The following is a 20,490-nucleotide window of genomic DNA, read 5'->3' on the forward strand; positions in this document are numbered from 1 at the left end:
TCATCGTCAGGTACCCCCGGACATCTCCTATTCCCTCAACCATTGGACACGTCAAGGACGCCTTTCCCTCGCCCTGCGCGCCTTCCTTTCGAGGACATCAGTTCGAGTCCTCTCGAGATTTGAGACCGAGGCGAATTTAGCTCAATTTTGCTTCCTGCATCGCCCCAAAACGGTTCATCTTTCGTTCCTTCCCTTTTGACTACCATCTTCCCTTCCTTCCCTTCCCTCCTTTCATCAGAAATGACAACCGAACTTCATCTACGACAGCCCAACAGGACCCAGGGAGTTCGAGGTGAGTTTTCGACGCGTCGCTGAAGAGACGTAGAGCTGACCTTCCGCTCGTTCTTCCTTCCCTCTAAGGACTCATGCTCATGAGCTTCTCAGCTCTTGGAATCATCTACTCTGATATCGTGAGTCTCTCGATGGGAAAAGAAAGGGAGGTAGAGGGGGCTGAGCTGAGCTGAATCTTTCTCCTTCTTTCCACTTGCAGGGAACGTCCCCACTTTACGTCCTCAGTACTCTCTTCCCCGCTTCAGGTCCTGTTCCCTCTGTGAGTTTAGCTTCCCTCTTCTCCGAAGCAATCTTCAGCTGACCTCTCTTCCCTTGCAAGAACGAGGACGTTATTGGCGCCATCAGCGCCATCATCTTTTCCCTCACTCTCGTGCCTCTCATCAAATACGTGGGTAGGGGGATTAGCTGCAGGTCACTTCGTCTCTTCCGTACTTCAAGCTGACTTTCCCTCTTACAGTCTTTCATCGCTTTGCACTTCGGGACTGGAGAGGGAGAAGGAGGTGAGTTGGATTTCTCTTCCTCGCCTCGACCTTGAACGACTCTCAAGTCTTTTCGCTCCCCTCTCTCAGGAACCTTCGCCCTTTGGACTGCTCTCTTTCCTAGGAAGATTCCTTCGGAAGAAGATCGTCAGCTCACTCGATACACCACGGAGGAGGTCGTCGAGGAGAAGGTCGGAAGATTGGGATTTAGCGTCCTGCGCAAGGCGAAGTGGCCGTTGATGGTTTGGGCTCTCTTCGGAACATCTCTCGTTCTTGGCGATGGGTAGGTGTTCTATACACATATAATTTCTCGATCTCGCAGTCCTGACTGCTTCTCTGATTGTCCTACAGCGTGTTGACTCCCGCCGTCTCGGTCGTGAGGTGGGTTTCGACCTTCGTTCTCTTCCTCCCTCTCTTGCTCATCCTCACCTGCCCTCTTTTCCATCTACTACAGTGCCGTTGGTGGAATCGCCGTCGCCAAACCTTCGGTCCTCGACTCGGTCGTCCCTATCAGTATTGCGTTCCTGCTCGTCCTCTTTCTCATCCAAAGTTTGGGAACGAAGAAGATATCCTTCGCCTTCGCCCCTATCACCTTCGTCTGGTTCCTGCTACTCGCCGTCTGTGGAGCGATCAACATCTCCAAGTACCCTGGGATCTTCAGAGCTTTTGATCCTAGCAGGGCCGTGATGTGTGAGTGAGACGAGATCAACGCTTCCCTTCGTTTCTTTGGCTGAACTGGCGTCCATTTTTTCGCTCCTCAGTCTTCGTGAGGACCAAGAATTTCGATGCACTCTCTTCGATCTTACTCGCCATCACGGGATGCGAAGCTATCTTCGCGAACCGTACGTCTATTCGAACCGAACAAAAAGACGCGTCGCCGCTGACTTTGCGTTTCCCTTCTCTTTCTTTCAAAGTCGGACAATTCACTCCCTCCTCGATTCGGATTGGGTTCATCTTCGCCTACGTTTGCCTCGTTCTTGCGTACCTCGGACAGGGAGCTAGGTCCGTCGAAAATCCTCCAGCTTCTCGACTGAGATCGGCTTCTTCGCCAACTGACCCTTTCCTTCGACTTCCTTTTGCGTCTCGCAGGATCATCGTTGATGGCGAGGAGGTTATGAGCTCGTTGTTTTACGCGACTATTCCTGGCGGAATCGGAGGTGGACTCTACTGGGTCACCTTCCTCTTCGCGATCCTTGCTTGCTTGATCGCCTCGCAAACCATGATCACGGCTTGCTTCTCTCTCGTTCAGCAACTCATCAACTTCGACGCCTGCCCCCGCTTCAGGATGAAGTACACGAGCTCGACCAGCGCAGGGCAGATCTACTTCGGTGCGCTCTTTTTCTTCCTTTCAATCGACGTACATCTTTCTCCCTAAACACCAACACCGATCTGACCTCTCTAACGTTTCGATGTCTGCAGCTGCCGTGAACTACACGCTCATGGTGGTGCGTTTGATCTTGAATCGTTCGCTCGAAACCGACGCGTCCGAAAGAAGCTGATTTCCGTTCCGTCTTCGTCCCTTTCGCCTTCTTCAGGCCGTCATTGCGACTATCGGAGGCTTTAGGACTTCCTTCTCGTTGACGAACGCCTACGGAGTGAGTATCTGAACAGCGTTTCGTCCCACGAAAGGTTGTTGACCCGTCCTTTCCTCGCTCCCTCGTTCAGTTCGCCGTCTCCACCGTCATGTTCATCACCACCACGTTCCTCACCCTCTCTATTCCCTTCGCCAAAGACCTTCCTTGGCCTCTCGCCATCGCTTTCTTCCTCTTCTTCGGTTTCATCGACGGTAAGTCGACCCCTTTTTCGGTTCTCTCCTTCGACCGGAACGACTCTGATCTTTCTTTCCATCATCTTCCTTTCAGCTCTGTTCTGGGGTAGCTCGTTCCGAAAGGTTCCTCACGGTGCTTGGTACCCTCTCGCCATCGGTGGCGCTCTGTGAGTTAACCTGTCTCACTCGCTGCCGAGATCGGACGCGTCGTTGACTTTTCTCTCCCGTCCCTCTCCCAGCACCCTCATGCTCTCGTTCTACACCTGGGCTCGACACTCGGAGTACCTTTTCGACGCCAAGAATCACTCGAAGCTCTCTCACATCATCACTCGATCCTCAGCCGTCGACAAGAAGCAGGAGGACTCGAAGTTCGACTTCGCAAATGAACAAGACAGGTCAACCTCGACAGGCGTTCGAATCCTCGTCGACGGCCACAACAGAGAGGAGAACGCCACTGGAACAGACGAGGACGACACTCCTGCTATCCCCGACGAAACGCTCTGGCTCTCGGTTCCTGAAGGTCAGCTCGAGCTTCCGAGGATTTCGACCATGGCGATCTTCCACAAGACCTCGGACGGTAGAGGAGTTCCTCATGCTTTCTACTCGTTCTTGAGACGATGGCCTGCTCTTCCTAGAGTTGTTGTGAGGCTCCTTCGTGCTACACTTGCCATTTTATCGTCTCTCTCTGACTCGTCCTCCTTCTCCTCGTTTCCAGATCTTCCTCTCGACTCGAGTCGTCGGACTTCCTCACGTTCGGCTCGAAGATCGATACGACATCGTCAAGGTCAGATCATTGGAAGGGTGAGCTATCTATCGTCATGCTGTCTCTCGACGTCACCTCTCTCACGACGATATCCACGCCCACAAGCCTTCGACCGAACTGACGCGTCGTCCTCTCTCTCTTCTTGCCTTTCCCTTCTCAGCTTCTACGGGATCACCGTCCGACTAGGATACAGAGATTCTCGACCTGCCTACGTCGAAGAGATCCTTCCTCGACTCCGAGCTATCGAAGCCGCCTACGATCCCAAGCAAGCGGCGGTTCACATCCAGGACATCAACGACGCGGCTCGCAACTCGACTCACATGTTCGTTTCCTCCTCTCTCTTCTTTCCTTTCCTCGTTCCCAACTCGGCTCGCTGAGTCAGATCCATATTTTGCCTGCCTTTGACGAAACAGCCTTCCCAACTACGTCTTCCAATCGAAACCCACTCGCTTCGCGTTCATCTCCTTCATTCGATCTTTCCTGATCACGGAACTCTATGCTCGAGTCAGGACCATCTTCCCTGATGAGACTTCGGCTGCTGAGGGTGGTGATGAGTGCGTCTCTCTCTCTTCTTCGATTCTCGTTTCGAGCAGCTCGCTGATCGTGCTCTTGTTGTCCTCTTCCAGCCAAATCTACATCGGAGTCAACGCCCAAATCTGAGTGGTATCGGGTCGAAGCTTCGTATAGATAGATGTCTGAATAATCGCTATGTCTCGCCCTTGTGGCTTTCTCTTTCTCCTGCTATTGCCTCGGTACCGAATAGTTCAATGTCATTTCATGATCGTAGCCTAAGACGCGTCGTGCCCCTTCCTCTTCTCGCAAGCTTCCTTTGTCTTCGAGCGAACGGAAGAGCTCTCGCAATTCGTACCCGGTCGAGCTCAGGCGAGATTTCCTCCGACGGACCTTCGAGGAACGCGTCTCGTCCTCAATCTCCTCCTCCCTCCTTCCCGCCCGACAAGCTCCGGAAGAACTCGTTGTATGCTTGCTCAATGTCGAAGAGCATCTAAGAACAAAGACGGACTCGTCAGTAGCTATTCGTTGGAAGAAAGAGGAGAGTGAAGACGAACCTGTCTCGACTGTTCGTCCGTGATCTCGTCCGACGCGGTCAAGGCGTTCAAAGTGATCAACCTACGAGAAAGAGGGAGCGAGATCAGCTTCTCGAAAGAACGAGGGGGAAGCTCTCAATAGACTCACCAGTGCAGAATCCTCCCTCTTCCCTCCCACTCAGCACTGGCTTTGAATCTCGAGTAGCCGCTCATCAGGTCGCTGAGGTAGGGATGGAGTTGATCTTTGGCTCGCATACGGAGTTTGAGAGCGTCGAGGAGGGTGATGAAGGACTGAATAAAGAAGAGTTATAAGTGAGAGTCAGATTGAGCACCCAGAGAACAGAAGAAGGAGTCTCGAAGGAGAAGAGAGAAGCGAAGAGGAGAGAACGGGGGGGAGGGAGGAGGGAAGAAGCTCACCTGAGTGACCTCAGCGACCCATTTGCCTGTCTCTACGCCAGCATTCTCGCCTGAAGCATGCTCGACTGTTGCTGGCACTCCGATCTTGAGTCTGTGAACGGCTGCTGGGTTGTCCATCTGTTCGAAAACGGAGAAAACAGCGAGATAAAGTGAGCTCGATTCGAAGGGAGGGAAGACGGAGGAGGAGAGAAACGGACGTTGAATCTCGTCATGAACGCTTCTAGAGATGGGAACTGGGATGGAGGGACGAGCTTGAGGATCCCTTTGTACTGAGAGAGAAGTCTTGTGCATGCTGGGGTATAGCTGTGAAGATCAAGGGAAAGAAGGGAGAACAGGGTGAGCTCGATGAAAGGTGAGCTTCAACGTCGGCGCCTCCCCGAAGACGATGCCCGTCTCTACAACGATAGAAATGTCGGAACAATGCTCCAGCTCTCCCTGATGTTCGTCCCTGAGGGGTGAAACGACTCATCTCGCGTCCGTGGAAGGACGACGGAGCTCGGGAAGGGAGGGAGAAGGAGAGGGAGATGGGACTGACTCCTTTGAAGTGACCGAGTCTCGCACGTACGCCCTTTCCAGGTAGTCCAGCGATACCACGATAGAGAAGAGAGTGGCTAGAGAGTCATAGAGCTCTCTCTCAGCTGGAGTGGTGTAGAGGCGAAGTTCTTCGTCCTGAGAGGGAAGAGGAAGAGGAGAGAGGACGAGGGGAGGAGGAAGGTGAGCTTCAAGGAGGGGAAGCTCGCTGGAGGACGACAGGGCGGGGACTCACCAGGTTTATCGACATATCGGGACCGAGAAAGTGTAGAAGAGGTGTTTGGAAAAGACGACTAGGTTCGATGAAGTCGGAAAGTGGTTGATGATGGTTTGGGACAGAGGGGGAGAAGGGGAGGGGGGGAAGTGAGCTCGAAACTCCCTCCCTCTTCCTTCCTTTCCCTCGACTCCCACCAGCAAACCTCAACTCGATATCGCCAAACTACTCTCCATGTAAGTGACTAGTACATCCATCATACTCATAACCTTGCGAACTAACCTACGCTTCTCTTTTCTTCGCCCAGGCCCTCCTTCATCCCAGACGACGTCGTCCACGAGATCGTCCTCGCTCTCTCTCAACCCACTCGTCTTCTTCCCAACAACGAGATCGACGACCCCGAAGTCAGAGTCGTCGACAGAGACCTCTATCGTGCTGCCAGGGTCTGCAAGCTTTGGTCGGTGGGCTCCTTCTCGCTGCATCGAGCTCGTCAATCCTCCTCCTCTGATTCCTCCTTCTTCTCCCTCAGGACGTCGCCCTTGCGCTCCTTTGGACTGAGATCGTCGTCGACAAGAAACAGCTTCAGCTCTTCCTTTAATAACGACTAAAATCATCGTCTCGCCAAAATCTCTCTCTTCCACATCCTCGGGTTTCCCGACGTCGGCGACACGATCTACCTCGGAGGGAGACAAGACGTCAACCCGTGGTCCATTGTTCACCAGCTCTCCAGTCTGCGACACCTCTGTCTCCCCTCTCCCGGAAGGACGCTTGGTGGAGACTCTACAGCAGACCTCTCGAAGCTGTTGAGCTTGGAAACCAACTTCTCGGACAACTTCGACCACCTCACCTCCCTCGTCGACCTCCATCATCTCACCTTCCTCTCCCTCCACTCCAACTTCACCTCCTCTGAACCTCTCCTCCAAGAGGAAGGACTCTTTCCTCACGAGCCTTCATCTCCATGGGTCCGTCGCCGTCGCTCCCACCTTTTGGGTCCGTCCCAGAGTTTCCTTCCCTCCCGAGGCTCTCGTCGAAGGACGTCGTCGCGTCGGATCTCGCTCTCGTGGACTCGCTCTCCCACTTCTATCAATCCTCGGACTTTCCTGCACTTCAAACGATCATTCTACGACACTCCCTCTTTGGGATGGAGCATCGATCGTCGATGGATCTGGGACTCGTCGAGCACGTTCGGATTTCAAGGTGGAAGGTCGTTGCTCACTTCGGGGACGAGTGGGTCGAGTAGGGTTGTGAGAGTCGGGTGCGAAGGAAGTTGGAGCTGAAGGGTTGTGATCCTGGTCTTTGGAGGTCGGTCGGGTGAAGGGCGATACGAAGAGGATGGGGGATCGACGCTCTGTCTCTGTTTTTGCCTTCGCATTCTGCTTTGCCTTTGCTTCTCTTTCTCTGCTCGCACTCGCAAAACAACAAAGCCTGCGAGACCAAGCTTCGAATCTCAGACTCTTGAGAAAGATCTTCCGTAGAAAGAAAAGTCGAGAAGTTGAGGCTCGGATCCCACGACGAGTTTCATTTGCACGACGCGTCGCCTCTCCCTTGACAGCCCATGGACCTCTCTCGAAATCACCACGACAACAAGTTGAATAAATTCCGTGAATCGTCTTCAAAAAAGAAAAGGGCGAGAGCAAAAGCAAACAAGCAAACTGTAGAGGGGAAAGACTGGTTTGAGAACGACCGAGCACGAGAGCACAAATCGAGAAAAAGAGATGCCTACGCCGAGGCTGAGCAGGTGAAAAGAGAACAGATATATGAGAGAAAGGGTCGAGGATATAGTGTGGAGGCAACGGAAGGGGACTAAAGAAATACAAAGTGAAAGAAGAGAGGGGACGCGTCTGGACCCTCCTTCGAAGTCCTTCCTGCTGCCCCCGTCGTGAAGCGAGCGATGAAACAGAATGAGAAACCGAAAGAAACTATAACTCGAGACGTAGTCTAAACCTTCCTATTCGAAAGTCAAAGCTGAGAGCTGAAGCGAGAGCGAGAGTTGACGACGTTCCCTCCCCTCTTCCTTCAAGCAATGACGGGTCCTCCGTTCTCCAACCCCATGCTCTTGATGTTCATGCTCAAGAACTCGTCCTCCCCGACTCCACTCCCCTTCACCCATCCGAGCTCAACGGCCTCGTTGTGGGTCTCGACGCTGCTCTTCCCACTTCGACCGCTCATCGAGCTCGTTGGGCTGGTGTAGATGGCGTTGCTGATGGCTGGATCGGGGATGGCTCCTTTGGGGATGAGGGAGGAATGATGGGTTGGGATGTGGGTTCCTGGAATGGTTCTTGAGGTGGGAGGAGGTACTGGGCGAGCGTCGAAGGTTCGAGGTGAAGAGCGGTGGGTTGAGGAAGAGGAGGAGCGTCGAGAGGAGTTGGCTGAGGAGGAGGGAGAGTTGATGGAGGTAGAGGAAGCTGAGGATCGAAGGACGGTGGAGGTGGGTTCTTCGGTGGTGATGGGAGCTCCAAGGACGTCGTTGGAAGAAGCGAGTGGTTGACCTGTTCGTCCTCGAGTCGAAGTTTCCGACATCTGACGCGTCGGGGAGGAGGGGGAGGAGGGAGAGGAGGAGGAGGAGGAAGAACTTCCGTCGTCGTAACCTTCATCCCTCCTCACGCTTCCAACCTTCCCCACAGGCTTCACCCTCCCCTGCTTCGAATCCCAAACGATAGGGCCTCGCACCCATTCTCCTCCGAGAGCCTTCTTCGCGTCCTCGTCCAGGTTCGGATCCTGACCGTACGTCCAATCCAGCTCTCCTCCGTACTCCTTGGGTATCGATTCCTTGGGCATCATGGTGAGAAGGGTAGGGAGAGAGTCGTTGGAGAGGATGTGGATTTTTTCGACCTGGCATCAAAAGAAAAAGCGACAAGAGATAAAGGCGATTAGGGCAAGGTTTCGCTCGATTCGACGGCAGGAGCTTCCGAGCTCCTCCTCTCCTCCCCCTAGCTCGATTCAGCCCGCGAGAAAGTCGTACGACTCACAGTTCCTGGATCAAACCACTTCTTGGCCCAGTTGAAGACCGTAGGGAAGAAGGAGGGAGCTCCAACGACGAAGACTCGGTCGATCTGAAAGGAAGAAAACGAGAGATCAGTTCAGACGCGGGCTGACTCTCGGAACTTGGGTTTGAGACTCACCGTTTCAGGGAAGTTGGCGCTAGCGACCTGACTCGCTACTTGAAGATGACTCCTGAGTCCCCAGAACCTGCTCAGTCCTACTCCACCTACGTCGATGATGGAGTTGCTGCCGCTGATAACGGACATGGGTTGATCTGGCCTCTGAATCGCGGTGGTGAAGGGAAGGAGGAACCGGATGAGGGCGAATGTGATGACGGCGATGGAGGAGGAGGAAGCAGCGTCGTTGGGGATGAGTCGAGAGAGGGTAGCTGGTGTGAGTGCTGAGATCTTGTAGACGTAGATGGGGAGACCGCGCTGTGAACAAGGAAGGGAGCCGGGGAGGGGAGGGGGAGTCAGGAAAGGAAGGGACGCGGACGTCATCCAGAAACGGCCGCCTGAGGCGAAACGCGGGAGGATTTCCATAGAGATGAAGATATAGATACGTACCAGATCCCTAGAACCGGTCCACATGGGATACGCGCGTCTCAGGGTCTCGAACTCCTCGATGTCGTAGTTCTCGTACGCCTGGTCGACTCCCTTGTCGTCTCGCCAGGCGAGAAAGTCGGTGTACTGTTTCACGGCTCCTTCGACGTTGAACTTCCTGGCTCGAAGGAAACGGCTGTAGGACAAGAGTGAGAGATGATAGGTCAGCTACGTAGCCAATCTGAAGAAGACGAACAGAAGGAAAAGCGTGTGAAGGGAGACGTACAGTAGCGTCGAGTCGTCGACCCGTCCTCTGCCCTTCCCTCCTCCCTCCTCCCTGTTTCCTCCTTCCGAGTAGACGTGACGTTTTGACAGCTCCTCCTTAAACTCGTTGAGCTTGACCTCTTGCTCAGGAGTGAGATGTCCTACGTGGCCAGAGAGAGGGTTCCTCGCTGCTCCTCCGTCTTCGTGCGATTCGAGGGAACCTCGGCGAGAGCCAGTGGGAGTTGTGGTGGTTGGTTTGCTCCAACGAGAGAGATGAGAAGAGGCGACTGAAGATGATCTGGATAGACTGCGAGTGTGGTGAAGGTCTTCCGCGATTACGACAGAGGAGCGACGAGACATGTTGAGAAGGAGGGGGAGGAGAGCAGGAAGTGGTTGGAGGAGAACGAAGGGAGGCGAGGTCATTTTCTCTTCTCCTTAGCTGACAAGGCCTCCCTTAGCTCGATTATCAACCAGAGCCCCGGCCTCTCGCATGGCCGGAAGCGTTCAGATCGGAAAATTCTCAATCTTCGGAATATTCGCTCTCAACGACGAGCAAATTTTCTCAAGTCCTTCCAGCACGAAAAGAAGAAGAAAAGGGCGCATCGGCCGCCTGAATCCTGGAACCAAGCTGCCGAGATCTTCGCTGCCTCGCTTCGTTTTCCTGCCTGCCTGCCTCTTTCCTCCTCTCGCTTCAGCACAGGTAGATCCTACAGCCTCGCACGAAGGAGGCCTCCCTTTCGAACAGCCAGTATCAAAATTTTCAAGGCCGGAAAGGCTGACTCAGGCAAGACACTCCTCGGAAGCGGGGTCGGTCGAATCGACGCGTCCTTCGACGAGAGACATCAGCACGCATCACTGACTTTGGCGCTTCTAGAAGGGAGGTTCCGTGAGGCCTTCTGCGAGAAGAAGGAAGAGAGCTGGAAGCTTTCCCTGGCGTCTCCTCCGAAGAGGTTTTCCTCTGAGAGAAAAAGGGAGAAGAGGCTAAATGGGTCTCGGCGGAAAGCGAAAAGGAAATGGCCGAGACGCGTCCTTCGGATCTCTTCCAACCCTCCTCTTGAAGAAAATCTTCCGTCTTGAGACTGAAAGCGATTTCTCAAAGGTTTCCAGTACGGTCAGGGAGGGATCGTTACCGAAGCTGGCAGCGTCTTGAAAAGAGAGACGGAGAGAGCTCGGTCATCAGAAGGTTCCCGGTTTTTGAGTTCCGGGCTGACGAGATTGAGCTGTAGTGAAGATTTTGCGCTGGTTGTAGACTGATGGATGTCGGTGGGCATATGAATCTCTCAACTTAAATCGACAGCGAGCTCGAGACGGTCGAGAAAAAGTTGTTTGGTTGAAATCTCGAAGGAGGCGACGCGTCTCTTTTACTCTCTTCAAGGCCCGATTCCGACAAGTCCAGATCCAGAGCTTCCTCGAATTATCCCAGACAGTGTGCCACTCGCCGTCGGGGCTCGAACTTCGAAAATAAAATGGGCATCGTCGCGTCGTATCAAATGGAAGAAAGCTGCAAACTTGTCCTCTGCTCCTCCAATTCCTCGACTCCAAAGCGGACAGAACTAATCATCTCCGACTAACCTACGCTTCCGAACTAGGGCTGAATGGGTGGGGAAAAGGAGAGAAAGAGAAAAACAGAGGTCAGCAAGGAAGAAATAAAACCAAAGCTCAGCCCTCGACGCGTCTCCTTCTTCTTCCGTTCTCGACACTCACTCGTACTCAATCGGCGCATCATCGCCCACCACGAAATCCTCATCCTCCTCCTCGTCCCAAGCAGCACTCCCTCTCGACATCGGACTCTCTGACTCCCTCGGTGCCCTCCTCTTGAACATATCCGCTCTCGCCTCGTCCCTCGCGTTCCTCGCAAACACCGGTCCTCCAACAGCTTGACTCCCAGCCACATAAGCAGCAGCTTGGTTGTAACCTCTCGGAGCTTGAGTAGGTTGGAAGTTCCCCGCGAAGCGACGATCCTCCTCCGTTTCCTGGTCGTCGACTGCTGAGCCGTCGTCCGAGTAGCCTCGTTCGGAGGAACGATCGTCTTCGGCGTCAACCTCCATGAACCGACGAACGTCCGCTGGTGGTGGACCTTTGAGTCGTTGCTTCTGTTTTGGACGAGGTGGTTCGTTTTGGTTTTGGGTTTGGTTTTGGAAGGGACGAGGAATGGGAGCTTTGAAGGGACGAGTGAGGATGGAAGTGGTGGTAGAGGAAGCCTCTCCTCCGTAGCGAGCTCGAGCGAGAGGCACGTTGGAGGAGGAAGGACCGGCTACCGGAGAAGACGAGACGACGGCTTTAAGACGTGGTCGAATCCCTCCTCGACGCACTGGATGTTGAGTTGCTGGGAACGAGGGACTTCCACCCGTCGAGACGTTGGGTGAAGAGAGGCGATGATGAGGGAGAGAAGGAGGAGCCATGACGACGTCGTTGGCTGGAGGAGGAGCAGGAGTGGAGGGTTGTGGATTTGGTTGAGCTCTCGACTGAGGAGGAGAGTAGTTCGTCCAGTCCTCGTCGTCGTCTGCGAGAACCCACGACATGTCGATGTCGGAAAATCCTGCTTTGGCTGCGATTTCCGGAGGAAGTCGGATGACGGAGGGTCCTGCTTCTGGTTGAGGAGGAGGAGGAGCTGGTGCGACGATGCGTTTGGGAGGTGGAGGAGGTTGCAGGATTTTCGAAGGAGGTGGTGGTGGTGGTGGTTGAGCCATGCGAGCTTTTGATATTGGAGGTGGTTGAGGAGCTCGTTTGGGAGGAGGATTTGGCGGTGGTGAGGGAGGAGGAGAGGAGGGAAGTTCGAAGAGGGGAGTTGGGTTGACCTTGGGTTTCTTCGGTGGAGGAACGACGGCTGACTTCTTCGCTGGACGAAGAGGAGGACCTTCTGGTGACGATGATATATCCTTCCTCATTCGAGAGGGCACCTGAGGTCGATGGAATCCTTGGAACTTGATCTCGTCGTCCTCCCCGTCGTCGTCCTCGACCTCCTCGACGCGTCGCTTCTTGTCCGGGATCGCAGACGTCGTCTTCGCTCTCTTGGGAACTCGACTCGACTTCTCCTCCTCCTCCTCCTCGTCGTCGTCGTCCGAATCCATCTGCCTAGCCTTTCCCTTCCCCTTCCCCTTCGCCTTCGATCCTCCCGCCGACGGAGCTGAGTTGACTCTCGCCATGAAGCTCGGTCCAGCCTGGATAGCAGCATCGTCCGAGTCATCCTCGAGTTCCGTCGGGATGTGCTTCTTTTTGAGAGCTCTAGCGGTAACGAACCCTGTTGTCGCTCCTTTGGGGATGGGAGTTCCTCGTTCGACCTTCGCTGCTGCTGCTCCGCTGACTCGAGGTTTCCTGACCTTCTTCTCGGGCTTGTCTTCCTCGACGGGAGTGGTATCGATGGGGACGACCTTCTTGACGAGGACGGGTTTGGCGTGAGCAGGTAGAAGTCGAGGGACGTCGTCGTACAGTTCCAGATGAGCTCCTCGGGTGATCAGGTCTTGAACTGAAGAGGAGAAGAGGGAAAGAGGTCAGCACGCGTTGGTCTCGACCCAAAAGTAATGCGAGATCGAGAGACGACGTACCACTCTCGTAGGATTCCTTCGCACTGTCCCAGGACTTCTCCTCTCGACCTTCTCCCATCAGGACGGTGATCGCCCCGTCTCGCTTCCTTCCCGTTCGACCGACTCGTTGAAGCTGGAAAGCGAATCGAAGAGAAGTCAGACGAGCACATCCTTCGAAGCTCGTCGAGCGTAAAAGTCGAACTCACCATCCTAATCGAACTCTTCTGAGCATCGTAGCAGATGATCTTGTCGACGGCTCCGATGTCGAGACCTTCCTCTCCGATCTGGGTAGCGACGAGGATGTTGAACTTCCCTTCCTTGAAGTCTTTGATGATCTTTTCAAATCAACGAAAGAGGACAAAGAGATCAGTGATTCGAGTCGAGCGAGAGAAAACAGAGAACAAAGAGACGAGACGCGTCGAACTCACCTGAATCTGCGCCTTCTGAGTCAATCCAGCCTTCCCCGACGTATCCTTCGACTGACCGACGAAAGCCTTGGCCTTGAGGAGAGGTGCTTCTTCGTTGAGACATCCCTGAGAGAAAGAAACGCGGGAAAAGGGGCCAGTCAGCTTGGTTCGACTCGAACAAACGAGCTCAAACCACCAGAGCCGTACTCGAAAGGCGAAGGTACGAGCAGAAGATACGAAATCACTCACCACCAGCTCATTCACACATTCCCTAAACGAGCAAAACACCATCACCCTCGTCGACGCCGGATCCAAATCTCCCTTCCCGTCCCCTTCCTCCCTCTCCGCAAAGTGCTCCAACAACAGCCCCTTCGTCCTATCCATCTTGGCATGAGCGACGAACCCTCCCACAGTCTTCATGTCCTCGACGGTTCGAAGAATCTCGTTGATCTGCTTGTTCTTGGACGTGGCGGAATCCTTCTTGGTGAGAGCGTTGGTGAGGGAGGAGGAGAACATGTTGACGGAGTGTTCGAGCTGAGACGACGAAATCGCGAGAGGGTTGAGATGGTCAGGAGGAGAGTCGGTGTGAATTGGAGAGAGGAGGAGGAGTAGAGGAAGCTGCAAAACTCACAAGATAACCGAGAGCTCTCGCAAACCCTTCGAGCTGCATGAGACAACTGTTCCACCTGAAGTTCTTCTTCCTCTGAAGATCGTTCCGAAGGCTATGAAGCCTGAAGCAGTGGATGAGAGATGGGTCGTTCTCGTTGTCTCGAAGGATCCCGTTCTGGATGAGCGGCTTCATCATGGGCTAACGACGAGAAGGAGGACGAAGGAACGAAGACGAAGGTCAGTCTCGACGCTCGTTTTCGAGTTGAGTTCGCAGAAGAGAGCAGAACTTACCATCATGAGCTCGACCATCATATCTTTGAGCTGAATGATGTTGGGAGTCATCTTGACGAGAATGAGCTCCGTGTGCTGCACGAACGAAGAAACAAACGACAACGAGGTCAGCTCGACGCGTCTCTTCGAACGAACAGAGTCGAACTAGAACCGACTCACCTTCTTGTGTACATACTTCACGATATCAATCGATCCCTCGTCCCTGATCTCGATGTGAGAGATGTGAAGACTGTCGATCAAAGCTTGAACTCCTTCGACCTTCCCCGAGGGAGTAGCGGTGAGAGCGAGGATTCGGAAGTTGTGGTTCCTCGCTTGGATGAGACTGACGACCTGGCAGTACGCCTGGTTTCCGGTAGCTTTGTGAGCTTCGTCTTTGGAAAATAAGGAAGAAAAGCGAGGTCAGAAAGAGTGGTGGTTAAAGCAGACGAGGAAGGTGAAGGGACGAACCGACGACCAACAAGATGATCTCCTTCGCATCCAAAAGCCCCTTCGAGATGTCGTTCGCTAGCGTTTGAGCTGTCATAAAGAAGACGGTCTTCTTGGGGTACTGTTCGAGTCAGGAATGAAGTAAACGGGCCCTCAGAGTCAGTCAATAAGACACACGAGCAAGAGAGAAAGAGGACGCGACTTGAACCCACCTCAGCCTGCCTCTTCGCCGGATTCACACCTCCCATCAGCGTCGTAACCTTGCTGTTGAGGAACCCACACGTCTCGGGGAAAGCTTGAGCCTGTTGACTGACGAGAGGTCTCGTTGGAGCGATGAAGATGATCTTTCCTGTTGGGAACCATCTCGAGTCTTCAAACCCTGTTCAGCTTCTTCCTTTCCGTAGTATGCATAAGAGGTCGAGATCGACTTACAGTTGAGCATCATGACTCCAGCGATAAAGGTTTTCCCCAGTCCAGTCGGTAGAGCGACGAGGGTGTTCTGATAGAGGCATTTGGAGACGATGCTGAGCTGGTAGTCTCGGAGAGGGAGGTTGATAGGGTAGATCCAGGTTTTGATGGCTTCCGGATCGTATTCGTGTTTGAGAGGGGGGAGCTGAGGACAAAGGGATTGAAGGTTACGCTCGTTTCCCTTGAGGAAAAGACGGAAGGAGGAAAGAGGACGTACGGGCCTGGAGTTCGAAACGAAAGGGAAGGAAGGAAGGGAAAGTGGTGAGCTTCGAGCTCAACTCCTTCTCCAGAGACACGTCTCTCGAAACACTCACCGCAGAGCTGCAGCAAATCCAACACCAAATACAGAAAGATCAGCTCCCCATCTCCCACACCCTCAAATCTAACTCGAGAAAACCTTCACTCACGATCTACAAACGGAGCCGGGAACTGCTCGAACCCTCCCCCTCCCTCCTCCTCCTCCTCCATCCCCTCCTCTCCCTCCTCCGCTTCCCCATCGTCGTCCTTCTTCTTCAGCCTGTTCCTCTTCCCCGTAGCAGCATACGCCGTCCTATCCCACTTCTTCCCCTCCGTCCTAACCATCCCAGACGAGGGCAGTTCCACAACGTCCTCCAACTCCTCTCCTTCCTGAGGAGCTCGGCCAGGAGGAGGAGGAACGGCAGCGAACCCTCCGAGGAGGTTGGCTTGTCGAGCTGGAGCTGGTGCGACTCCATACCGAGAGGGACCGACGTGCATGGTTCGTTGAGCTTGCGGCCGAGAGGGACCTGCGACGGCGTTGACTTGAGGAGGAGGTGGACGAGCGAGGTTGGTGTTGTTGGTGTTCGAAGGGAGGAGAGGTTTGTTGGGACGTTGAGGTTGCTGATGATTCGATTGAGCTGCTGCAAAGATATCATCGAGTTCTCGAAGCTTCTCCTCTGAGAACCCTCCCCCTTCTTCTGCGTCCGAAAAGAACCCATCGTCTGAGTAGTGATCCGAGGGAGGAGGAGGAGGAGGGCGAGCTTGAGCTTTCACTTGAGGAGGAGGTGGACGATTCGCTGCTGCTGCTGCTGGACGAGGAGGAGCTCTGGGTGCTGGTGGAGGTGATAAAGGTGCTGGTGCTGCTACGACGTTGGCTGCTGAAGCTATTTGGTCGATCTGTTGAAGGGCTGCCTCGTCGAAGCTGAAGGACGAGTCGTCGAATCCATCCGAGGAAGGAGGTCCGTCGCGGTGGGAAGCTTCCACCATTCCCGTTTTCAAGGGTCGAGAGGTGCTGGAGTTGAAGAGGTGGAGTGAAGGGAAGGGAGTGGGAGAAGAGGGGAAGAGAGAGGTGGGGGGAAAGGTCGTGATGGTTAAGGGGAGGGAGGGGAAGGGAACGAACGAGGTTTGAGCTCCTTCATTTCCTTTCCTTCCCTCCCCGTCGAGGACGCGCCTGTTTTCCTCTTTTCGATCAACCACGATTCGAAGAGCTGCCTTTTACATATGTAGCGAGCGTGAATAGCAATCAAAGCTGAAAACTCTGGAACCGAAGCATAAACTGATCGAAAAAAATGTCACTGAAGAGAACGAGAAACAAAACAACCAAATCTAAAGCCTCTCTCACCCACCTCCTCTCGTCCCAAACCCAACCACATCCTCCAACCCAGATATACTCATTCTCACCCCGTCCCTCCCACCACCACTGATCACCCTCCCAACTCCACTCCCAACCTTCGCCCTCCCCTCGTCCACCACCACCTCCAACTCCCTCATCTCCGCCGCTCCCTCAACCTCGTATCCCTCCCGCGTATCATGCGTCGGCAGTCTCGTATACGCTCCAGCCGCAACAGGGGAGGAAGGATTCGATCCGTTGGGTTCCGTTTGATCGACGGCTCGACGAGCGACGATGGTGAGGTAGATGAAGAGAAGGACGCACAACCTGAACGGAACGAACCGAAACTTCGTCAGCTTCGAGCTCAAACGAAGAAGAGACAAAGGAAAAAGAGAGGTAGGACTCACCCAATCCCAACCACACTCCAAGTCTTCCTCAACATCTCCCCTCTCGCCGCGTCGTCCTCCTCCTGCTGCTCCTCGGGCGTCAAAGGCAAAGGAGCTCCGTTGGGACCTAACACGATAGGCTTATCGTCTGAGTCGTGGTAGGAGGACCAGTTCTTGATGGAGGCGCCGATGGTGGTGTGGATGCTGTAACGAAGCGAAGATCGTCAGTTGCGGAACGCGTTTGAGGGTTCGACGCGTCGAGAGTTTGGAGGTGCGGGTTTGAGGGACGCACATGATCTTGAGCAGACTCAGAGCGGTGATGGAAGTGTAGGTGGTGAGGGTGAGGGTTCGGGAAGAGGCGAGGAGGGTGTTCATTACGTCTGATTCAAACCGACGACGAAAAGAAGGTCAGATCGACGAAAGGGTGACAAGAGCTTGGAAAGATCCATGACTGACTGTAGGGGTACGGAGCCAGACGAATCAAAAACAGCAACGACGGCTTCCTCTCTATGGCATGAACGACTCGAGCCATACTGGGCGAGCGGGAGAGGCTATCAAATCGAAGACGAAACGGGAAAGAGAATCAGCTCGCGTCTCCCTCCCTGCCTCTCCCAAACCAAACTGAAACCTGGACACGAACAGTTTGATCATCTGAGCCCTCAGGTAGTATCTCGACAACAGGAAAACAATCACAGCACCCTGTTTCGCGATCAAAGCATCGACAGCGTCAGCTCTGAGCTCGCTCGTTCAGACGGAGGGATGAAAGGGAGGCGCTGAAACCGACTCACGGAAAGCGCTGCGACGTAGGAAACCACGAACCCCACGGTCGCTCCGAAGGCGTACCCCGATAGGATGATGAGGGAGGAGTAGAGCGGTAAAGGAGGGATGGTGGTGAGGAAGATGAGGAACCCTGCAACGAAAGAAAGAGAGAGGTGAGGTTGGGTTCGTTCGGTCTGCTCCGTCCTCCGTTTTTGGAGCTCGAAGCTCACCCATGATGATCTGTCCCTGTAGTCCTTCAGCTGCTAGAGTCACCGCTAGGGAGTCAAGTCCTATATCAAACCCAACCACAACCACAACGAGTCCCGAAGAGGCATCAGCTCAGAAACGAGAGAGGGAAGAAAGCACCGACGACCAACGAAAGCTCGACTCACCCTCGAACAATTCCTTCCGCCAGAACGTAAACGCCAACACGAACCCTAACGAACTACCTCCCCAAGCAAGCAGCGGCATCCACGGCGTCAGACCCGTAGGAACGATGAACCTGTTGGTCTGAGGATCCCTGAATTTGGCGAGTTGACGACCGAGGAACGTTGGAGGTTCGAGGGGGTGAAGATGGGAATGGAAAGACACCAAGCTCGGTCGTTCGTTCGCTCTTTGCTCCGAAACATGAGGAGGAGAATGAGGTTGGGGTGTATGAGATTGTCGTAAAGAATGATGATGGGTTGTTGTAGGGGTGGTATGGTTGAGGAACGAAGCTGAAGTCGAGGTTGGAGAGCCGTAGCGTTGGATGGGACTTGAGCTTCTTCCTCCTTGGAGCTCTATATCCGTTGAGCGACCTATGGAAGGTTGGGGGTGATGGAGAGAAGGGGAGGAAGTGTCGAGAGTGAGAGGAGGAGGTCGGTTGGAGGAGGTTCCAGGAGGAGCAGGAGGAGGGACGTGAGGGAGGGAGGAAGGATGGCCAGAGGAGGAGGAGGAGGAGAGTTGGGACGAGTTGGACGACGAGGCTCTGGAGGGGAGCGAGGGTCGTCCGAGATTTGACGAACCAGCGTCGAGGTGGGAACTGTGAGGAGACATCGGTCGTGTCTTTTGAGAGCCCTCTTTGGGGTGAGTGAGAGTTGGGAGGGAGAAAGAAGAGAGGGAGCTGCGAACTCAGCTTCCTTCTCGGCGGTTCAACGGTTCGAAGTCTCCGATCTTTCTCCCCGCTTTTTTTTGCTTCCCTTTCTTGCGAGAATCGTAGAAGAGATCAGGTTGAGCTGGTTTGATATAAACGTTATGTGACTAGAGGAGTGATACAAATGGAGATGAAACCGAACAAATGCTGAAGAACGAAACCCAAAAAACGAAAGAAACGGAAAACGAGACCTCCCTCCTCCCTCCCTCTCCTCGTCTCTTGACCCCGACAACGTGCTAGCCTACATATGAGCTCGAAGGAACCCTCTCTACTTCTTAATCAACGAAAGGAACTCCTCCCTCGTCTTGGCCTGATCCCTGAAGCACCCAAGCATGCACGAGGTGATGGTCGTCGCTCCAGGTTTCTGGACGCCTCGCATCGCCATGCACATGTGTCTGAGAGAACGAGCGCAGAACGAAGACCGAAAGATCAGCTTTGTGTCAAAGAGAGGCGAGAGAGAAGTGTGAGAGAGAGAGCACTCACGAAGCCTCCATCACCACCGCCACTCCCCTAGGCTTGATGGCCTCCTGGATCGCCAACGCGACCTGCTTGGTGAGCCTCTCCTGGACCTGAAGTCGACGCGAGAAGGTCTCTGCGATTCGAGCGAGTTTCGAGATTCCGAGGACGAGCTTGTTAGGGATGTAGGCGATGTGGACTGATCACACAAAAACGTGCGAAGAACGAGTAAGAGAAGGAAAGGTCAGAATTCGTCCGAGCTCCCACTCAGCCCACCGCCTCCATTCCTTCCTTCTGTCCTTCAAGAAGACCTCCGATAACCCCTGAAGCAAGCCGATCGAAACGAAGATGGACGTCTGAACTCACTCTTCCCCTCGAAAGGCAACAGATGATGCTCGCAGAGCGACGAGATATCGATATCTCGAACGATGACCATCTCCTCGTGGTCCTCAGCAAAGACGGCGTCGTTGATCACATCTAGAGCAAGTCCAACAAACGAGATCAAACCGAAACAGTCAGCTCTCTACCATTCCTACTCCCAACCAGACCCAAACCCAAACCCAACAGGAATCTCTACCGCGTCCCCTCCAGCCTCCCTCACGGGCTGAACCGAACGAGCTCAAAAAGACTCACCACCAAGCTTCTCCTCGTACCCCTTCGTCAACCACAGCAGCGCCTTCGCATACCTATCCGGCGTCCTCAAGAGACCTTCCCTATCTGGGTCTTCTCCGATACATTCGAGGAGGGTTCGGACGGCAGCGGAGAGACGAGCGACGTTGGCTGCTGATTCAGTCGGGGTAGAGTGAAGACGGAGGTGGGTTGATTTGGCTGAGATATGGATAAAGCGGAGAAAGGGAGTGGGTTTAGTTAGTAAGTGAGGAGGTAGTTGGGAGTTCAGGAAGAGTATGGAGGGCGAGGGAAAGGTCGAGAGGGAAGGAAGGAGAGAGAAAGGGCGAAGGGAGATTGTCACGGACCTGGCCACCCCAATCCGTTCACATCGGGTATCGAAGTCCCCTGAAGCGTCGTAGGCGAAGGCGAAGGAGCCAGTTCCGACGAAACTACATGATGAGGAGACAGCGACGAAGACGAGGTCGAGGGTTCCTCCTCGTTCTTGGGAGTCGAAGCTCCAGAGGGAGGTCGGAAACCATAGCCGTCGTGTCGAGAGGCT

At 54.2% G+C, this 20,490-nt stretch overlaps 8 protein-coding genes across 8 annotated transcripts; 2 read left to right on the top strand and 6 right to left on the bottom strand.

Moving 5' to 3' along the window:
* Nucleotides 1-198: 198 nt before the first annotated feature.
* Nucleotides 199-4,080, top strand: BDY24DRAFT_403095 (potassium transporter). Its single transcript, XM_076642320.1, has 20 exons — nt 199-292; nt 361-410; nt 491-550; nt 611-679; nt 749-791; nt 861-1,053; nt 1,122-1,151; nt 1,225-1,460; nt 1,532-1,612; nt 1,685-1,772; nt 1,860-2,098; nt 2,190-2,215; nt 2,306-2,365; nt 2,436-2,556; nt 2,633-2,705; nt 2,778-3,180; nt 3,254-3,339; nt 3,462-3,623; nt 3,715-3,855; nt 3,928-4,080. Exons 1-20 carry the CDS (start codon nt 241-243, stop codon nt 3,959-3,961), a joined length of 2,247 nt encoding a protein of 748 aa, XP_076492608.1. The 5' UTR covers nt 199-240; the 3' UTR covers nt 3,962-4,080.
* On the bottom strand, nt 4,081-5,639 carry VPS28 (ESCRT-I subunit protein VPS28). The gene is made up of 7 exons (XM_076642321.1): nt 5,531-5,639; nt 5,300-5,433; nt 4,962-5,067; nt 4,765-4,881; nt 4,496-4,638; nt 4,369-4,429; nt 4,081-4,304 (listed from the first exon to the last, which is right to left on the bottom strand). Exons 1-7 carry the CDS (start codon nt 5,543-5,545, stop codon nt 4,227-4,229), a joined length of 654 nt encoding a protein of 217 aa, XP_076492609.1. The 5' UTR covers nt 5,546-5,639; the 3' UTR covers nt 4,081-4,226.
* On the top strand, nt 5,598-6,929 carry BDY24DRAFT_444856 (uncharacterized protein; the record flags this gene model as incomplete). Its single annotated transcript, XM_076644883.1, has 6 exons — nt 5,598-5,602; nt 5,710-5,745; nt 5,817-5,970; nt 6,039-6,074; nt 6,232-6,471; nt 6,543-6,929. 6 exons carry the CDS (start codon nt 5,598-5,600, stop codon nt 6,747-6,749), a joined length of 678 nt encoding a protein of 225 aa, XP_076492610.1. The 3' UTR covers nt 6,750-6,929.
* Nucleotides 6,930-8,185: 1,256 nt separating this feature from the next.
* Nucleotides 8,186-9,657, bottom strand: BDY24DRAFT_345216 (SEC14 family lipid-binding protein; the record flags this gene model as incomplete). The annotated part of the gene is made up of 5 exons (XM_076637591.1): nt 8,186-8,341; nt 8,479-8,562; nt 8,632-8,925; nt 9,058-9,229; nt 9,320-9,657. Coding segments are annotated over 5 exons (1,044 nt in total), but the record flags the coding sequence as incomplete, so codon positions are not given.
* A 968-nt stretch (nt 9,658-10,625) lies between these two features.
* BDY24DRAFT_403103 (uncharacterized protein) lies at nt 10,626-11,906 on the bottom strand. Its single transcript, XM_076642322.1, has 2 exons — nt 11,002-11,906; nt 10,626-10,888 (listed from the first exon to the last, which is right to left on the bottom strand). Exons 1-2 carry the CDS (start codon nt 11,817-11,819, stop codon nt 10,870-10,872), a joined length of 837 nt encoding a protein of 278 aa, XP_076492612.1. The 5' UTR covers nt 11,820-11,906; the 3' UTR covers nt 10,626-10,869.
* On the bottom strand, nt 11,894-15,553 carry MPH1 (3'-5' DNA helicase; the record flags this gene model as incomplete). The annotated part of the gene is made up of 13 exons (XM_076637964.1): nt 15,430-15,553; nt 15,337-15,343; nt 14,987-15,243; nt 14,767-14,924; nt 14,576-14,675; nt 14,288-14,499; nt 14,129-14,203; nt 13,860-14,036; nt 13,478-13,762; nt 13,250-13,354; nt 13,028-13,156; nt 12,843-12,954; nt 11,894-12,763 (listed from the first exon to the last, which is right to left on the bottom strand). Coding segments are annotated over exons 1-13 (2,547 nt in total), but the record flags the coding sequence as incomplete, so codon positions are not given.
* An 892-nt stretch (nt 15,554-16,445) lies between these two features.
* BDY24DRAFT_217992 (TVP38/TMEM64 family protein) lies at nt 16,446-18,837 on the bottom strand. Its single transcript, XM_076636544.1, has 8 exons — nt 18,127-18,837; nt 17,965-18,024; nt 17,764-17,885; nt 17,616-17,674; nt 17,432-17,526; nt 17,268-17,355; nt 16,997-17,179; nt 16,446-16,916 (listed from the first exon to the last, which is right to left on the bottom strand). Exons 1-8 carry the CDS (start codon nt 18,767-18,769, stop codon nt 16,598-16,600), a joined length of 1,569 nt encoding a protein of 522 aa, XP_076492614.1. The 5' UTR covers nt 18,770-18,837; the 3' UTR covers nt 16,446-16,597.
* Nucleotides 18,838-19,134: 297 nt separating this feature from the next.
* FOL2 (GTP cyclohydrolase I) lies at nt 19,135-20,327 on the bottom strand (the record flags this gene model as incomplete). The annotated part of the gene is made up of 5 exons (XM_076637590.1): nt 19,135-19,261; nt 19,350-19,521; nt 19,689-19,799; nt 19,956-20,150; nt 20,297-20,327. Coding segments are annotated over 5 exons (636 nt in total), but the record flags the coding sequence as incomplete, so codon positions are not given.
* Nucleotides 20,328-20,490: the final 163 nt, after the last annotated feature.

This window comes from Mrakia frigida, assembly GCF_051309035.1.
Source record: "Mrakia frigida strain ATCC 22029 unplaced genomic scaffold BDY24scaffold_44, whole genome shotgun sequence".
NCBI classification, from domain to species: domain Eukaryota; kingdom Fungi; phylum Basidiomycota; class Tremellomycetes; order Cystofilobasidiales; family Mrakiaceae; genus Mrakia; species Mrakia frigida.